The sequence below is a fragment of the Emydura macquarii genome, unplaced genomic scaffold (genome assembly GCF_026122565.2).
Source record: "Emydura macquarii macquarii isolate MOO-44397 ecotype Brisbane River unplaced genomic scaffold, CSIRO-AGI_Emac_v2 contig_2676, whole genome shotgun sequence".
NCBI lineage: Eukaryota > Metazoa > Chordata > Testudines > Chelidae > Emydura > Emydura macquarii.
In genome coordinates this window covers 1,111,055-1,129,081 of record NW_027132813.1, presented here as the reverse complement: position 1 = coordinate 1,129,081, position 18,027 = coordinate 1,111,055, and the positions used below count along the sequence as shown (strand labels likewise).

Genomic DNA, 18,027 nt, shown 5'->3' with positions numbered 1-18,027 from the left:
TAGACTAGTGGTCCCCAAACTTTTTACATCGCACCCACCCCCTTACTCCTGTCCACCCCCAACCCTGTAGCTGGGAGCGGGGCTGCGGTCAGGGTCCGAGACTGGGAGGGGGGCCACAGAGATGGGGACTGAGTCTGGGATTGGGACTGCAGCAGCCAGGGGCCATGGCCAGGTACTAGGGGCCAAGGATGCGGCTGGGGGGCTGCAGCCAGGAACTGAGCCGGGCATTGAGGCCACGGCTGGGCACTGGGTGCCAGGAGCCGAGGCAGTGGGTAAGCACCGGAGGCTGAAACGACAGCCAGGCACCGGGGGCTGTGACTGGGAGGCCAGGAGCCAAGGCCGCAGTTGGGCGCTAGGGGTTGGGATCACAGCTAGGCAATGCAGCTGAGAGACAGGGGTCTGGGCCAGGGGCGCAGGCCAGACTGAGTGCCGGGGACTGAGGCTGTAGCTGGGAACTGAGGCCAGGCCATGGGCTTCGGCTGGGGGGCCAGCAACCAAGGCCGTAGCCGGGGGCCAAGGCTGGGCACTGGGGCCACAGCTGGGAGCTTGGCTGGGGCTGCAGCTGGGGTGCAGGACCGTCTGGAGCAGAGCTTGAGGCAGAGCAGTGCTGGGCAGCATGCCCTCCTTGTCCCCCACATGGGGGCTGGCCCGGACCCTGTCGTAGGCCCCCAAATGATCCTCCATGCACCCCTATGGTCCCCCACAGTTTGGGGACCTCTGAACTAGACCATCCCTGACAGGTATTTGTCTAAACACTTGCTCTTTAAAATCTCCCATAACAGAGATTCCACAACCCCCCTTGCAATTTATTCCAGTGCTGAACTACCCTGACCCCTAGAAAGTTTTTCCTAATATCCAACCTAAACCAGCCAGGCTGCAGTATAAGCCCATTGTTTCTTGTCCTACCCCCAGAGGTTAAGAAGAACAATTTTTCTCCCTCCTTCTTGTAACAATCTTTTATGTCCTTGAAAACTGCTCTCCTGTCTCCTCTCAGTCTTCTCTTCTCCAGACCAAACAAACCCAGTTTTTTCAATCTCCCCTCCTAGGTCATGTTAATTTCCCCATGGAAACAGCCCTGCAAGCTGGCCAGGGTAAAGACTATTAGCAGTTTGGCCCCTGGGAGTGGGTGTGGGGGGGGCAACGCAGGGAGATCTCGCTTCTAGGGGCTTCCCTTGGGCGCTTGGCTTCCCCACCCCGCTGGCTCTGGGTCGCCCCGGCGCTCGGGTCAGAAGCGCGGCAGCTGGCAGCAGGGGGCGGGCGTGCCGCAGCCTGGGGAATCCCGGCGGCGCGGCAGATGGCGGCAGGCGAGGCGTGGCGCGGCGCGGCGCGGCGCAGGCCGACCATACAGCCGAAGGGGCGGTGCCCGGGCTAGGCTGGTGGGGCGGAGTCTGGCTCTCCGGCTGAGCTGCGTCTGCACTCGCGGCTCGCCTCCGGCGCTGTCTCGGTTCGGCTCCGCTCCAGGTCGCTTGCCGGGTATGAGACCGCTGTGGCCCCCCTTTGCCTGCCGGCCAAGGACCCTGCCCCGGCCAGGCCTCTAAGCGCCCCCTTCCCCGCTGCAGATCCCCCCCACCCCACCGTGCAACCCGGATCCCTCCGGTCCTGTCCGAGATCCGGACTCTCCTTTGTCCCCCAGCCGGAGCGCCCCCTCGGCCGGTGGCTTGGGGGTGAGCGGCCCCTTTGCACGCCCGCTGACTTCGCACCATGTCCGGGACGCGGGGCTCGGAGAGGAAGAAGGAAACGCAGCTGGAGAGCTCGGAGGTGGAAGAGGGGCAATGCGACTCGGGCATCGACTCTATCCCTTCCATCCGCTCCCTGCCAGGCCCGCCGGGGGACGGGGAGCATCCCCCGAGCCTCAGGGACACGCTGCGGGAGAAAGACTCCCGCTCCCTGGGCAAACAGGGGGCAGATGCCCTGGAAGCGGAGGAGAGGATCGACTCTAGCTATGACTCGGCCTCCCTCACCGAGCCCCTAGACGCCCTGGGGCAGCTCCCCGAGGAGGAGGAGGAAGAGGAGGAGGAGGAAGCAGAAGCCCTGGAGGAGCTCAGCCAGCAGCAGCTGGAGGCATTCACCTACATCTCGGAGGATGGAGACACGTGAGTGACTCTGTAGCTAGTGATTCTCTCTTCCAGGCCCTGGAGGGACACTACGGGGAGGGAGGGGATCCTAGTTTCTGTGGCCCCATCAGTCCTTGGCCTCTGATAGTAGGGAGCCCGTTAATCCTGTTTGTGGTAGTGGTGGTGGGTTTGTGAGGGGGACACTTGTCCCTTGGGAACTGAGCCTCTCCTCTCACACCAGGCCACCAAACAGCCAGTAAATGCAAATGACATCCAGCCCCTGCTGTTCTGCAGTCACACTGACATACCTGTGCCTCAGAGGTGAGCCGGCCTGCCCTCTCGACCTGGGGCTGATTGAATCTGACACCACAAAGAGAAGAAGCTGCATATCTTTAAAGACAGCAGGTTCCCATCCTCCCCACCCCTAAACTTGGAGCCAGGTTGTAACTGGGGGACTGTCAGTAAAAGACTCCAATGTCCCATCTCTCAGAGCCATCCTTTTCTCTTTTCCAGTCGTATGTAGGCTCTCAGCCCATCTAGTGAAATGGGCAGGTATTTAACAATCTAAGATTAGGCCAGATCAAATAGAAAAAGCAGAGAGAAAAAGAAATTGTGCAAATCCCTTTACTTCTGAGCTGTGGGGCATGCAGACAGAGTTAGAGGTCTGGATGGGATGCGTGGTCAGAAAGATACAGAAATACACGTGCTAGTGAAAAAGCCGAATTTCTTCTTGTTTTGTGGCTGCCAGGAAAATGGGAGGCAGGTTCCATGTACAAAAATCTGTTCTTTTCACCTGTGAAAAATCAAAGCACAAAGCTCTGGCAGCAAAGGAGATGGCTCAGCTGCATAGGATGCTTCAGGTTGTAGCCACATGACCAAATCCTCTATTTAGGAGAAGACCTGATTATGAAACACTTTAGTCCCCTCTATGCTGCTGGGGAGAACCATATTTGGGGGAACATGGTTGAGCTGGTTACTGCACAACATGTGGCTAATATTCCTGGACCTAAAATGCCTTCTGCAGCAAACCTGTCTGCTTTGGAGATTCCGTGGCTGAAGCTGATTCAGTTCCTAAGAGATTTTTGTGATCTTAACGAGGCAGTGGCTTAATTCTGCATCCTTTGTACTCCTCTGTTACAGCTTTAGGTGCTATTAGCCTCTCTAAGGCCTAGTCTACACTTAAAAGTCAGACTGAGCTGTCACGCGAATCTGTGAAAAATTTCACACCCTGAGCACCATAGTTAGGTTGACCTAATCCCTTGCATAGACAGCGCTAGGTGGATGGAAGATTTCTTCATCTGGACAAGCCCTAAGTTCTGTGGCATGCCAGGGGATCGTTTTCCTTTTCCCACTGTAGCTAGCAGATGGGGCCAGTTGGAGAGGCTTCTGTTGATTTATTCGGCTCCCTCTTGTAGGGTGACTGAAACCCTTGCTTGTCACACTGGCATGACCAGACCCTGTCATAAGTCTCCCGCTAACTGGAGAAGCAATTCACCCCTGGTGGCACTTGTTGCCTCCTGCCGGGAGGGAGCAAATTTACAGAGCTCTCCAAATGGCTGCAGCTGCTCAAGTCCTCTCTCTGTCATGTACAGAGCAGTTTAAAACAGGATATCTGCAAAGAGTGAGGGGAAAAAATGTCTGCTTCTTAGGGTGAGGCTCGTATGACTGAGTGCTTAGAGAAGTGGGACTGAGTACGAACTCCTGGGTTATATCCCTAATGCTTTGGGAGGAAGTGTGTTCTAGTGGTTAGAGCAGTGAGGCCAGACTCCTGTGTTCTATTCCTGATGCACCTGGGCCTGCCATTTTCAGAAGTGCTGAGTACTCTCAATTCCAGTTGAAGTCAGTGGAGGTGCAAGTGCTTAGCACCTCCATGTGCTTTCTCTGTTTTTCTGTGTGTAAAATGAGGCTAATAATACTTGCAAGGCTTAATGAATGAATGAGTGGAAGAGGCCAGTGAAGGCCTAGAGTTCTTTCTTGTTATTATAAATGGACCCGATAGGCTTCTTCTGTTTCTGATCCTAGAATGCCCAGGAGCAGCAAGAGGAGAATTACAATTGTCTCCTCACGTGCCTTGCTTGAGTTCACCCTGGGAGGTAGAGCCTGCGCTAGCATTAGAACCTCAGAGCTGATTATTTCTCAGTAAGTTGGGCAATATCACTTCCTCGTAACCATTCTAATTGTGAAAACAGAAAAGTCCTGGGCTTTGAGCTAGTAGTTCCTGTTCCCTCAGCTGTCTGTGCTGATTCAGTCCCTGATCCTGAGTAGGCAGAGCACCCACAATTCGATAGCATTAGCCTGTGCTGTGGGTGCCCAGTGCCTTTCCTGGCTCCCCAACATTGATATCCTTCTAACCTGAAATGCACTTTCCTACGGGCTTGCCTGAACTTCTGTGTCATTGGGAGCTCTGTCATCAGCCTGACACTTGGGATGAAAGTTCTGAAAGGAGACAGATGAGCTTGTTCCCAGCTGCTTGAAATCCCATCAGAAGCCTCCCATGGCAACCTGCTTCAAAGGAGTGGGTGTGATTGACGTAGATTGGGGCAGCTGAGACAAAACTGACTCTGCTGGCAGAATTGAACCAGCTCTACTCTGAAAACAAGAAGGGGTTCTGATGATGAAGGAGAAGTTAATGTTTTAGCCAGCCCGCATATAGGAGAAATGGGTTTGATCACAAGTGAAACGAGTTTGGCCTCTACCTAATCCCTGATGGACATTTGATTGAGTTGCAAAAACTACTGCCTAATTGGTAGCCTCTGGTTTGGAGAGGCCAGGACTAGAATAGCAAGAGGGCTGCAGGTCAGGAGTGAGGCACATGGGCACAGCTGGAATAGCAGGAATGCTGCAGGTCTGGAGTGAGGAGTCAGCAAAGTTGTGGGGTGGGGGGTATCCAAGGACTGGACTAGCAGGAGGTACTGCAGTCAGGATTGAGGAATAACTAGGAGGATTGTGGGTCAGGATTGAGGTGGGTGGGCAGAACTGGGTGGGTGAGGTGGAGTCCAAAGGCTGGAAGAGCAGGGGGCTACAGGCCTGGATGGATGTACACTGGCTAAGCTCTGGCTGCGTGCTGTTTGGTATAGCAGGCAGTGTGCTCCAATGGTGGACTGCTCCCATGCATGCCAGCATTAGCCTCTGCCTGGCAATGTCTGGCTTCTCCTCTTGAAATAACAGTCTGTCTCTGCTAAATTATATCCCAGTGAACTCTCTCTCTCTTCCTCTTCCCCACTCCCCCTGAAAGTTGGAGGGGGTTTTTCCAGGCTGGGAAAAGTCTGGCTGGCTCTGGGCAGGCCACAGAACACTGCTATATTTGTGTCCTGGGCTCCCAATGAACTCACCCTCTGCTTAGGGAGTGAACTGGGGAAACTCCCTGCCTCTCACCTCACCCCAGAGAGCAGCAGAAAGGGGTGGGGCAGGCTGCCCAGTGTTACTTTTGATGGGGGATGGGATCATAGGATTTTCATTCACATTCGAGCTCTGGGCAGAACCCCTCCAAAGTCCACTGACCAGGTGATGCTGACTGCCTGCCTCCCTCCCTCTCCCCTGTAGAAATGATGTAGGTCCACTCACTGGCATGGAGGTTATGCCTGAGCTTCCCCCATGTGTTCCATGTCAAAGGTATTTCCTCTTTCTGCTCTAACCCTCTTGAGCTACTTCTCTTGGGCAGCCAGAGCATGGCCGCTGGAGTTCTACAAGGCCGAGGCCAATGCCATGGGCTTATTAGAAATCTCTAGCTAGATTTGGAGGAGTAGACTACATATCCCAGCATGCAATGCTCCACCTTGCCCTGAGTAGCCATGCCACATTGCATTGTGGGAGGGGAGCCCTCCCCTAGTGCTCACACAGGGTGCACCAGCAGCCCCCTCACTTGGGCAAAGCTCGGGGGTCTGGGAAATGGTCTTGGTGGATCCTTCACACAGAAACAGGGCTGGAGCTATTTTGGTAGTGCCGAAGTCTGTATGTGGTGTCTTAGAGGAGGAGGGGAAGCCTCACTTCCTCCCTCCCCAGGAGTGTGGTTAATGCCGTGCCTGCTGATGGGAAATCACGTGCCGGTGACTCAAGGACTGCAGGTTGATAACCAGGGATCAGGGTTGGTTAATGAGTTAATCCAGATCCCTGTCTCAGAGGAGATGCAGGTTTTAGCTTTTTTTCTCTAGGTGGTGGTAACTGGAGATGGCAGTGTTTAAAACTGCTGGCCCTTTTTCTTGCTTTGCCTGAGATGCATGGCTCTGGCCTGCTTGCAGTTGTTCGGTAATCACTGGGCCCCACGCCTCGCACTGAGTCTTTCCGCGATGCAGACAATGTCAGCAGCTCCCCACAGAGACTGAAAGCGAGAGACCAGCTGCCGGCACTTGACCTCACATTGTGCTATCCTGAAGCGGTGTTCTTGCAGTGGCATGGCTGATACTGTTCACATTCAAAGTCACTGCTCCTACGCTATCATTCACTCATCCTCTTCAGGAGGACATTCGTACTGCTGAATATGCCAATCAGTTTCACACCACAGGATGTGTGTGCAAAAGAGGGAGCAGAGTCACTGATGCTAGGAGAACTGTGGGCAAGTTAGAGGGAATTCAAAAGAAGGGCAAGTGAAAAAGGACCAGGGGGTTAAGTTATGGGGGAAGATTAAAAAGTCTGGATTTAGGATGACTGGGGGAAGATGTGTGAATCTGCCATTCTCTGCAGGACGTTGCTGCCTAGGAGGGAATGGCATGGAATGGAACAAATGTAGGTTTTTTAAGCAGAATCTCAGAAAAGTTTCCAGATACTGAAATGTATTAGGCTGTGATCGGTTCCCAAGGGAAGTGGTGAAAGCCCCATTACTCAGGATCAACCTGGAGTAAATGAACATTAGGGACCAATCTTTCAGTGGCCCCTGCAGGTTGGACTGGATTGTCAAATAAGGCTTTCCACTGCCGCCTCTACCGTCTATGATTCTAACAGCTGACTCTTTGGCTGGTCAGATGGAATGTGGACTGTCTCTTTCAGGTGGGGTTTGGTGTTGTGAATGTAATTTCCTCTTGTTTCAAACTGTCTGAAGCCAGAGGTGCCAGTGCCTTTGTATGCGGTCGATCACATGTCCAGCTAACTCATTCACCTCGGGAATCACTAGACTGCACATTCCACTGCTGCCTCATGTGGTGTGGGCTGCGCTGGTAGGGGATACAGGATGCCAGCTGCTCTTGTTCAGAGGGGACACTCCCAGCTCTAGACTTAACTAGACTTAAAACCAACAACATTCTAGTAAATCTGCACCAGGGAACAATCCTGGATGGGCTCAAATGGGGCTTCTCTCTCACTAACTTCTCTGGGCTTCATTCTGCCACTCTTATGTGGGGTAGTATCTTATGCTGAGTCATCCGGTTGACTTCAGTGGGGCTGCCCACAGAGTACGGTACTATTCCGTAGGAATACGGTTAGCCCAGTCTCACCCTTTTACACCCATCTTTCACTCCTTTTCTCTGCCATTATTATTATTCTGGGGAGCTCCTCCTCCCATTGATTGTAATGGTCTTAAAAAGTCTGCCCCTGTGTGGGGTTTGGGATGGTAGAGTGGAGGGATCCTACTGCCCACAACAGGGCCATAAAGAAGCCTTCTGCTTCTATTTCCGTACCTGGCTTTTCTCCTCTTTCCTGGAATGTACCAAGTCAGGGAGGCTTTTCCCAATGGCAGGCCAAATGGCTAGAGGGAAGGGTGGTTCGGGATATGTGCTCACACAGCACCATCCGCAGGCCTGGAAAAATGTGACCTGACCTAAACCTATGAGCCAAGCTGAAATACACCAGTGCCCTGAGTCATGGTTCCTCCTGCCTGGTCTCCTGGTGGTCGGGTACCCCAGCTACATAGGGTCTGAAGACGTCAGTCTCTAATTGACTGAACGCTGCACCGCTGTCCTCACCAAACCAGTCAATCCGTGCTGGGCCACCCCTCCAAAAAAACAACTGCTGACACATCCCCCTTCGCACATAAGAGATGAATTCTTGGTAGCTTCACCTGCCTCACTAAATCAGTTCGTGCTGGCTCCACAAACAGAGGCCTCTGCTGGGATGGCAGGAGAGATGGGGGCTGTGTTTCCTGAAAAGAGTGAGCAGAGGACTCTGAAGTGCCTGGCCTTTCCTATAGGGCCCCCCTCACATATGAAGAGCCTTATCCTGGGTTGGTTTGGCCCCCTCTGCTGCAGGTGCAAGGGTGACAATGCCTCTCCCCCCCAACCCTGGCAACCGCACTGGCGCGGTCTCTCTGCAGACTCAGGCAGACATCAGTGCATCCATCAGTCACGCCTAGGTCACATTTCACAGCCATAAAAGCTAGTGAGGTATCTTTTAATGATAGCTCAAGACTGCAGAGATTGAACCACTTACACAGGAGAGGGTCCCACTTGCTCAGGTGAGTGGACTTTTCATGTCCTGTCTCTAGCAGAGATCTTTCCATTAGCCGTTACCCCCATGCTTGTCTTCTCTCTCACCCCAAACCACCTCCTGCAGTGCTGAAGGGCATTGGCAGAAATGTGTGTGGGGAGCCTAGGACTGGCATAGTGGGGTGAGTGGAGGCTGTGGGTCAGAAGTGAGGTGTGACATCAGTGCTGTGTGGGGGGAGCCCAGAACTGCAATAGCAGAGGGCTGTGGGTCACGCGTGAGCTGCATTGGCAGAGTTGTGTGGTAAAGGTTCCCGCTGGTCAGTTTCAGTTCTCTGAGGAAGGGGTTAGTGGCCTAGGTTAAAAGGCTAGAATGGGAGAACAGGATAACTGGAATTCCCCTGCTGCTTTCCTTAGGAATGTGCGCCTCTTTTCCAGATCTTCCTGCTGCTGGCTCCATTTCCTCCTTTCCTCCTATGAACAACTGAGTGTTTACTGCATGCACTTGTATTTGCGTGATTTCCCACGCCTCTGCTGAGAGAGGTCAGGGAGCAGAGCGTGACTTATCTCTCTAACCTGTAAGCAGGAAGCAGGGGGTTGAGGAGGGCAGTTATATAGAACAAATCATGTCAGATGTTTGATCCCTTGTTCTGGATGCTTGTTGGCTGAGTGGATTGATGGACTGTAAGGTAATGCCACCTGACTGGGGATGTCAAAGCACTTTACAAATGGGAATAAATTAAGTTTCCCCAGCCCCTCCCAGATTGGGCTCTATATTACCAACCCCCTTTCTCAGAGGAGAGACTGAGGCACAAAGCCGAAGTGTCTCCCAAGGTCTGATATCAAGTCAATGGCAGACCTGGGAATAGAGCCCAGGATCCCAGTCCCCTGTGCTAAGTGAAATGAATCTGTGGTGATGCTAAAGCTTTTCCTGCCAGGTTACCCCTAAGCGTAAGAAGAAGCCATAGTTCCTGAGTCAGCCACCTCCCTTTGCTTATTGTGGATTCAGTTCCAGTCATCATCTCGTCTGCTTTTCCCTCTTTCAAGTACATGAGCTGCTTGAAGCAGGACATAGAGCCATCCCAAGTGCTGTGTAGAGTCAGGACCATCCAAGATGTCACATCAGTGGCTATGCTGCATGCCGAGCCCATGGGGAGAGTCTCAGGAATAGAGCTCTGACCTTCCTGTTCCAGGTGGGTCTCTCCCAGTTAAGCAAAAAAAAAAAATCTCCATTAGCTATTCATGGGTTCAAATCCCCATGTGGCCATGGTAAGCGGGGGGAGCAGTACAGACCCTATGACCCACAGCTGAGTGGACTGGATTCCATGCAGCAGAGGACAGTGATGAATGTATGTTTGCATCCACGTTTTCTCTTTGCGTGTCTAACTAGTTCTTTTCAATATTTTTATTTATACTACAGTAGAACCTGGAGGCCCCAACTGAGATTGTGCCTAACACAACAGAGCCCCAAGAAACACAGAGTAGGAAACAGTCCTTGCCCTGAAGAGCTGACCGTTTAAATAGACCAGGCAGACAAAAGGTGTGAGAGGAAATGGAGGCTGATCACCCAGCCCCTGGTGGCAGGTCTGAATGCTAATTGAATGACCTATCCGCAGGGCCACATTATCATCGCCTTATGCCGTTCCATCGTCCCTTTTAACTGCCCTCCTGTACACACCCCTTTCCCAAGCTCCCCTTTACCAACGCAACCACCCACTACATCAGTCATCCATAACTGCTAGTATTGGGGTGGGAAGGGGAAGTAAGCTGGTGGCAGGGTGAACGAGGGGCAGAGTTAAGGTTGTGGTGCATGGTCTGTGGTGTACAATGGTTGTGGCAATGGGAAGGTGCATGCCTGTGGGTGAAGGAGTAAGGGGGTAGAGTTTGCTAGGTGGCTTACCTTTCCATTTCCTTGCTTTTGGGGTTTGTGTTAAATATGTTGTGCATGCATGTGTGTGGGGCAACCTCAATTGCTTTGCAACGAAGCCTTCTTTATGTTCATTGCAGACTGCAGTGGTAGTCATGTTGGTCCCCGGAGAGACAGGAGCACTGGAACATACTTTATAGTGGGGGTGCTGAGAACCATTGAACCAAACTGTAAATCCTCTATGTGATGGAAACCACTGCAAACTCGGGGGTGCGGCAGCACTCCTACTTCCAGCACTTATGATTAGAGAGGCAAGGTGGGTGAGGTAATAGCTTTTATTGGACCAGCTTCTGCTGGGGGGAGAGAGACGCTTTCCAGCTACGGAGAGCTCTTCCTCAGGTCTGAATTTGGTGTTGTCCTGTTGGCTGTGGGGCCAGGCAACGGGCTGGGCCAGTGGCAGTCTCAGAGACGTCTGGTCAGCCTGGGCAATCCTGAGGCCTAGGAAGAAGTAAACAAGGCTGGGGCCTCATGCTTCTCAGGGTCCAGGGATTCCCGCTGTGGCACAAGATGATCCTGAGCCCTTGCTTGTGTCGTTGAGACGCCTCGTTCTGTATTGAGGCCGAGGCACTGTCCTCGCACGCCGCTGGCTCATCCTTCCGCTCTGGTTCTGCACTCCGAGGACTCTAGGGCCAGAGACCCCAATTGTCCCATTTCAGGAAGGCTAGGCCTGGCCTTGGCTGCCATGTGATAAAAGGGACAATAAGAGGGCGAGAGACCCAGCCGGGGCTGAGGGTGCAGGGGGAGGGTAAGTGCTTCCAAGTAAGCACGTCCCAGACGGCTCCAGCTTCCTGGTGAAAGTCCCAGGCACTGATTCAGCAAGGCTAGTGACCCACTGTGTGTCCTTAGGGCCTTTACATGGCAGGCCTCGAAGACCTCTGCAGGGCTTTAAAAGTGGGACAGTTTTATTCCCACCGTTTCATAGGCAGGGAAGGTGAGTCCCCTCACTCGGCCAGGGGCACACAGCGCATCCGCCTTCAGTCGAGCTCTTTCTGCCAAGAGCTGGGGGCGGATTGACAGACTGGGGTTTTCAGCATGGAGCGTGTGACTGTCCCACCTTTCCCCGTCTACCAGTTGTGGGTATGACGTGGAAGTCTTGGGGGGGTGGGGGATTCCTGGGGGGACTGGCTGGTAGGAATTGGAGAGGGCTCCATGTACTTTCACGCCCAGCCTCGCCTCAGTCCCCTGGGAGTTGTTTGGCTCTGAAAAGTGAAAGCAGCAGAGGTTTAATGTTCAGTCAGAATAGCCCTGGAAAGTCCCATCTGCTGCTGAGGCTTATCTAGTGCATACCTGCTGGGGAGCGAGGACACGCCTACAGTCATATTGAACGCATGGGGACTGGGAGGGACGCGGGTGGGAACTGGCTTATGGAAACAGGGACTCTCCCTGGTCAATGGGGGAGGGAGGCCCCAGATGCAGAAGCCATCCCAGGACTTTGTCTGCTCCGAGGTTAGCTTGGAAATCTCCCAGTGTGTTTTCCCTGGCAATGGTTGGCAATGGTGCGATTGCCAGGCAAAAGGGGCGCAGACACTTTGACCACCATGTCAGCTGAGCTGCACACCGCTCTGCCAATGTCCCTCTGCCCTGATCAGCAGCCCTCCGCTCGCTCGTGGAAACCCCGCTTCTCCTCTTTCCCCCTGACAATCAGAGGCTGCTTCTAGTAGGTATTTTCCTGGCTGAATGCTCCCCCACAGCTGTCAGTCGCTCTTCTCCCTCCTCCCCCCCACTCTGAGAGCTCTAAGGGGCAGGCCCCCTCCCCCCCCTCCATTTCTTGCTCAAACTGTGGGTGGCCACTCCCTCCAGTGGGGCAGGGGAATTCCCCATGTCCATGTGACCTGGGGCTTCCCCTGGGGCTATGCAGTAAAGAAGGCACAGATGCTGGGCTTGGAAGAAAGGGGCTTGGTTCTTTCTGCTGCTCCGGCTGCCCAAAGGGGACCCGCGTGGGGTCCCCTGGCTACTGGCAGCTGCCCCTGCTCAGCAGTGCAGTGGGGCTACATGCGCAGGATTGCCCCGAAGAAGGCAGCAAAGTCACCCCCCCCCCATAGAACTCCTCCAGCACCTCACCCACATTGGAGGCCCTGACACCCCTCCCCCAGCCATGAACTAGTCCTTCCCTCTACCCCCCCCTGCGAGAAACTATCAGCCACGTAGGCTGCCAGGCGCAGCATGCTAGTCAAGACTCTTGTCCCTCCACCTGCAAGGGGGGAGCCCCAGGCCTCCAGCCTTCACCCCAGGGTAGTCACCGGCGGGAGGTGCTGAAAGGCGATGGGTTGAGGTGCCAGCAGTGAGTGAGCGGTGCCCCTTATCTCACCCATGAACAGCAGCTTCTCCCAGCCTTCTCCATGCCTGGCCCGTCGTGGAACCGGGACAGTGAGCAGCTGGTGAAAGCCCAGGTGAAATGGAGCTGGGATGCACGTGGAAGAACCTGCCTCCTCTATAATCACCCCCTTGTGGCTTTGGGACTCCAAATTGCTGTTAGTGCCCCAGTGGGCAACCCCCACCCCGCTCCCATCTGCAACCAGCCAGAAGATTGTGCCCTTTCCAGTGAGACCCCAAGCTGGCCACGCTGACTCGCCCCTTCCCCCAGGCCTCCAGCCACCGTTACTGCAATGCCCTAGGAAGCCACGTGCCCTGAGAGCAGGGCGCTCGCTGGTCCCTAGCAAAGCCACCGTCACCAGGGTTGCATCAGCCCGATGCTCTGTTCGGCAGTGAATGCAGAGTCCGGCTCGAGGACTCTGTCCGGGTGTTCAGAGCCTTCCCTGAGGTTGGCCCTGGCTCTCCCCATGTCACTGGGCCGCTACCTGCACTATAGGGCAGACAGTGATCAGAACTAAATGCAAAACTTGCTGTGACTTAGCCTGTAGCACATATGCAGCCACCCCCTCATTCCCACCCCCTTACACACCACATGCTAACCCAGCTCTTTGCCTGGCCGGCTGGGGGGCAGGGGGCCTTGAAAGCAGAGTGTTGTTGCTGTTTCTATCTTTAGATGCCGTGGAGATGCTCAGACACCAGGGTGACGGGCCACGTCTGGCTAGAGAAGGAGCTCAGGAGGGGGTTCATGGCACTGCTTGAGGGGGGTGGTTTTTGGCGCTGAGGCAATGACAGGCTTTCTGCCGGGCTGGAAATTCCCTTCAAGTCTCTCACTCTTGTTCTGACTGCTCGCAGTGCGACACGGACCGGTGTGAAACTCACACGAGCCCGGCTCATGGGCTCTCACACGTGTCTCTTGGTGTCCGGCGCCCTGGGCTCCAATCTTCCCAGGGCTCCAGGAGTGCAGGTTTCTGTGGGGGCTGAGAGTTGGGCCCAGGTGGGGCAGCCAGCTCTAGCAGACCGTGGCGGGGGGCTGAGTCCTCAGAGAGAGAGTTCCATCTGGTCAGCCGCTCCCCCAAGCCAGTGTCAGTGCTCCCATTGCGGGGGGCCTGGGAATCCAACCCTCTCTCCTCCTGCGGACCCTGACCCGGTTCATTCCCAGACCACTCTGAGCTGGGGCAACCCACTCTCCCTCAGTGGATGAGGGTGTAGGCACCAGAATCCAGCTCTGGCTGCTGCCTAGTGCCAGGACTCCAGAGAATGGCGGGTGGTCTTTGGCTAGTATCCTGGATCCCTCCCCATGCCCTGTCCCACGCCCCTGCTGCCTGCCCTTGAGCCAGGAAAGCAGAAGTGCTCTGGCTGCAGGAAGGGGGAGGGAGTGGAATTCCCCTAGCAGCTGCCGGCCAGCACTAGGATGTGGTTCCATTGCTGCAGCATCTCCCTGGGTCTGGGGGTTGGAGTCCAGGCTCGGGTTTGCATCCTGGCAGGAACGACTCTACCCTTCCTGTTTCTGAGAGTCTAGTTTGAGTTGCTGGGTCTGGGTCTCAGACAGGAACTTGAGGGCTAAGCTCTCATGGGCACTGCAGGGACATAAGGTGCCCCTCCCGCTGCTAATGGGGCTTGGGATTCACTCTGGCATCCGTAGCTACCTCTCTGTTGGCTGCCAAGCTGGCAGGGGTTGGGACCGCTATTGTCGGTGGAGCTTTTAGGACTCCTAGGATGAAAGGGGTCCCTACTGCCCATGATCTGTTGTAAACCCAGATCTGTCCCAGGCTGCCTCTCTGTAGGGCCCACTCTGCGTGCCCGTCTAGCATGTCCCCATGGCTGCAGTGGGGGTGACGGTGCTGGGGCCAGGTGGCTTCCTGAGCTCAAGGAAGGAAGGCTTGGGGGCAGCAAAGGGCGGGTTGGGGTCACGTGGAAACACCCCTGCGAAAAGGAAGCTCCCTGCTCTGTGCCGTAGAACCACCCCAGCTGGACCTGTGCCAGCCCCATGCAGGAGGACCCCGCAGCTCTGCCCGTGCTGGGGCGAGCCTGCTTGGGGAGTGGGTGTAGGCCGGTGACCCGCCATCACTGAAGCTGTTTCTCCAAGTGGCCTGTGCTGTCAGAGATACTCTGTCCCCTTCTGTACACCGCAGAAGTGGGGGGTCTGGGCGGGGGTCTGGGAGTGCCAGGCTGATGTGGTGTGGACATTGTGAGGTTCCTCACCCAGGGCGGGGGGTGGGTGAGCAGAGTGACAGGCTGGTGCGGGGTGGGAACTGCAACACTGACCCATCTCCTCCTCCTCCATGCAGGCTGCTGCACCTGGCAATCATCCATAGCATCCCGGCCTTGGCACTCTGCTGCATTACCCAGCTGCCCAGGGAGGTGCTGGAGATCCAGAACGACTTGTTCCAGGTGTGTACTTGGGGCGAGGGGGCGTGCTCCAATCTGGGTCATCCCCCACCAGCCCTCAGGAATGGATTGGCAGGTGGACCTGTCCAGCACAACCATTCTCACCCCTCTCCCCCCAGACACACACCCTGCCCCCAGGCCCTGGCCTTGTTCCTCACACCCCAAATCCTAAGTCCCCCAGGGAGCTGTGATGCTCTCACCCCCCAGAGTCAGCCATAGGTATTTGGGGTGCCTTGGTTGAAGTCATGCAGGACCACAGGCCTTTGGCTGGTGTGTGGGGTGCCCAGATGGGGCCCTGAAAATGCAGACACTCAGGCTGGCACCGAGTGCAGCCACATAGATAGCAGCGGCCCCAAGCCATCATGAGCACCCCCCGGGGGTGAAGACTGCAGTGTTCCCCCTTCCCTCACCCAGGGGAGGCTGTGGGATTGGTGGCTCGTACCATTCCCAAGGGCTGCTGCCCCGGCCCCCCACCTGTGGGGCCCCTGTACCCTCCCAAAGCCACCCCTGACCCCTCCCTGTCTTGCTGCCCGCAGACCCCACTTCATCTGGCCGTGTACCTGGAGCAGTCCAACGTGGTGAGGGCGTTGATCCACAAGGGGGTCAGCCTGGCACTGCAGGACCGCAACGGCAACACGCCGCTGCACGTGGCCTGCGAGCAGCAGAACCTGCAGTGCGCCAAGCAGCTGCTGCAGGAGCCAGCCCCCGGGGAGAGCCCAGAGCCTCGACGCGACCTGCAGGACCTGCAGCTCCAGAACTGGCAAGGTGAGGAGCACCTGCCACGGTGCCCGGCTCTGTAGCTGCAGGGCGGGGGGGTGATGGGTGCTGAGATGTCCTGGGCAGAGACCATCTTTTTTATTCTGTTTGTGCTGGGGGCCCTGGCTGTGGGGGTTCTTAGGGCTACAGGAATGCTGTACAATAATAAGAGCTGCCTCCTGGTCTGTCTTCCCCCCAGGCTTTGCCTGTCTGCACATCAGCACCTTGAAGGGGAACCTGCGGCTGATGAGACTGTTGCTGCAGAGCGGAGCTGACATTAACGTCCAGGTAGTACATGGGCCGGTGGGTGAAGGAAGCTGGCCTGGGCTGTACTGCTCTGTGCACCTTCACTAGATCAGTGTCCTGGGTTCCTCCAGCCTCCCAGTTTATGGAAGCTGGCTGGTGCCGGGTCTGGCTCCCCTTTGATGGGGCGTGGGCCTTGGTGGGCAGCAGACACCAAGCGGAGGTTCCCAGCTCCATGCCACTGCTCCCCAGAGCAGAGAGGAGAAGCCTCTCTGGATCTGCCTGGAGGCAGGTAGGGACTAGGGCAAGCAGGTCCCCTCCAGGCCGGTGCCAGGTGCCCATTGCAATGCAGTCTGGGCGTCCCATCAGGGTGCCGTCAGGTGGGGGCGCAGGCAGCAGCCGTGTGTCCGTTCCCTCGCCCCGGGCCCGATGCTGACGGCTGCATGGGGGGGGGGGGTCACCTCGGGGCCCACTCTGATGCTCTGTGTGGTGTCGGGTCCAGGATGGCACAAGCGGGAAGACGCCGCTGCATCTGGCCGTGGAGAGCCGTGACCGCAAGGCTGTTCAGTTCCTGCTGAGCAAAGGGGCCCACGTGGATGCCCTGATGTACAATGGCTGCACCCCGCTGCACCTGGCCGTGGGCCGGAAGGACACCGCCATGGCCACCATACTGTACCACTCGGGGGCTGACACCCTGCTGAGGAACATGGAAGATGAGACCGCCCAGGACCTCGCCGATGGCAATGATGACGTGAGTCTGTCAGGGCCCTCCCCTGCAGGGAAACGCGTGGCGGGGCGTCCTGGGAGGTGGCCATGGCCCTGGGACAGGAGTGCTAGAGGCGGTGGCACTGGGGGGGGGGGGAGGGTCAAGAGCTCTGGCTGTGGGGGTTCCCCTGGGGTACATGGGGCAGGGTAGGCAAGGTGAACCCTTGCTCCAGCTGCATTCAAGCCCCAGGGAGTGTGCTCTCCCCTGGCTTTCCGGCACTAACCCTGCCCTCTCCATGCCCTTTGCCTTGGCAGCTCCTCGCCCTCCTGCCTTTTGATGACCTGAAGATCTCAGGAAAGCCCGTGTGTGCGTCGACTGAGCGACCGGACTCGGACTGAGCGGGCCGCCCCAGCGCCCCTGGCTCCCCACCCACCCAGCCCGGCACTACAGCTGGCAGGAGCAGAGCCGGCTCAGGAAGTCCTTCCCCTTGTAGCAGTCTCCATGGCCCCCAGCTCTCCGCCGGGACGCTCTTTCCTGAGCAGGAGGCAGCTGGAGAAAGGTGGCACCCTGAGCGCTGCATGGGACCCTCGGCTGCTGCCTTCGGGGCTGCTGCTGATCTTTCCCCTGCCTGCAATGGGAGCAGCCAGCAGAGGGCTCAGTCTCAGACTGTATGGGGGGCGGCATCTCCTGGACCCAGACTGTGCAGTTGGGGGCGCTGCCCCCCATGACTCGAGACGCTGCTGGAGCAGTTGCAGGGGCTTCCAGCGCCCTTCCCCGGGAGACTCAGACTCTCATTTCCCCTTTAATAAATCCTTGTTCTCTGTGCCGAAGCTCCGGGCTGTGTGATTCCCCCAGTGACTCCTGGGGGCTGTGTGCACTGACTTGCCGCTTGAAGGAGCAGAATCACCCCCTACCCCAGCCAGCCCCTCCTGTCCAGCCCCACCCAGGGGGGAGCTGGGACAGACAGGACATGAAGATGAGCAGGAGCCTTCCTGCAGGCGGCGTGGGGAGGTACAGGCCTCCTTCCAGAGAGGGGCACAGAACCCAGGGATTCCCCATCTGAAGGGAAGCCCCTCCTTGCCAGAGCTCATCTTAGCTAATGCTGCTCCCTGGCAACCTGCACTCGTAGCTGGACTCTCAGAGGAAGGAGGGGCTGGGAGACCTGGGGTTTTATCCCCAGCCCTGCTACTGACTGGCTGCATCACCTGGACAAAGTGACTTCCCCTCCCCGTGCCTCAGTTTCCCCCCTCTGAAAAGTGCATAACAACACCGACCCACCCTGCAGGGGTG

General features: G+C 56.4%; 1 protein-coding gene across 1 annotated transcript; it reads left to right on the top strand.

The window, feature by feature from the left end:
- Positions 1–1,386: 1,386 nt before the first annotated feature.
- NFKBIE (NFKB inhibitor epsilon) lies at positions 1,387–17,562 on the top strand. The gene is made up of 6 exons (XM_067564744.1): positions 1,387–2,093; positions 14,933–15,035; positions 15,569–15,797; positions 15,988–16,076; positions 16,534–16,782; positions 17,052–17,562. Exons 1-6 carry the CDS (start codon positions 1,702–1,704, stop codon positions 17,133–17,135), a joined length of 1,146 nt encoding a protein of 381 aa, XP_067420845.1. The 5' UTR covers positions 1,387–1,701; the 3' UTR covers positions 17,136–17,562.
- Positions 17,563–18,027: the final 465 nt, after the last annotated feature.

What these genes read in the sequence shown, in the direction of transcription:
- NFKBIE (XM_067564744.1), top strand. Translation starts at nt 1,702, where the DNA reads ATGTCCGGGACGCGGGGCTCGGAGAGGAAGAAGGAAACGCAGCTGGAG. An exon ending in ATCTCGGAGGATGGAGACAC is followed by an intron (nt 2,094 to 14,932) that starts GTGAGTGACTCT and finishes TCCTCCATGCAG; the next exon opens with GCTGCTGCACCTGGCAATCA. An exon ending in GCAGCTCCAGAACTGGCAAG is followed by an intron (nt 15,798 to 15,987) that starts GTGAGGAGCACC and finishes TCTTCCCCCCAG; the next exon opens with GCTTTGCCTGTCTGCACATC.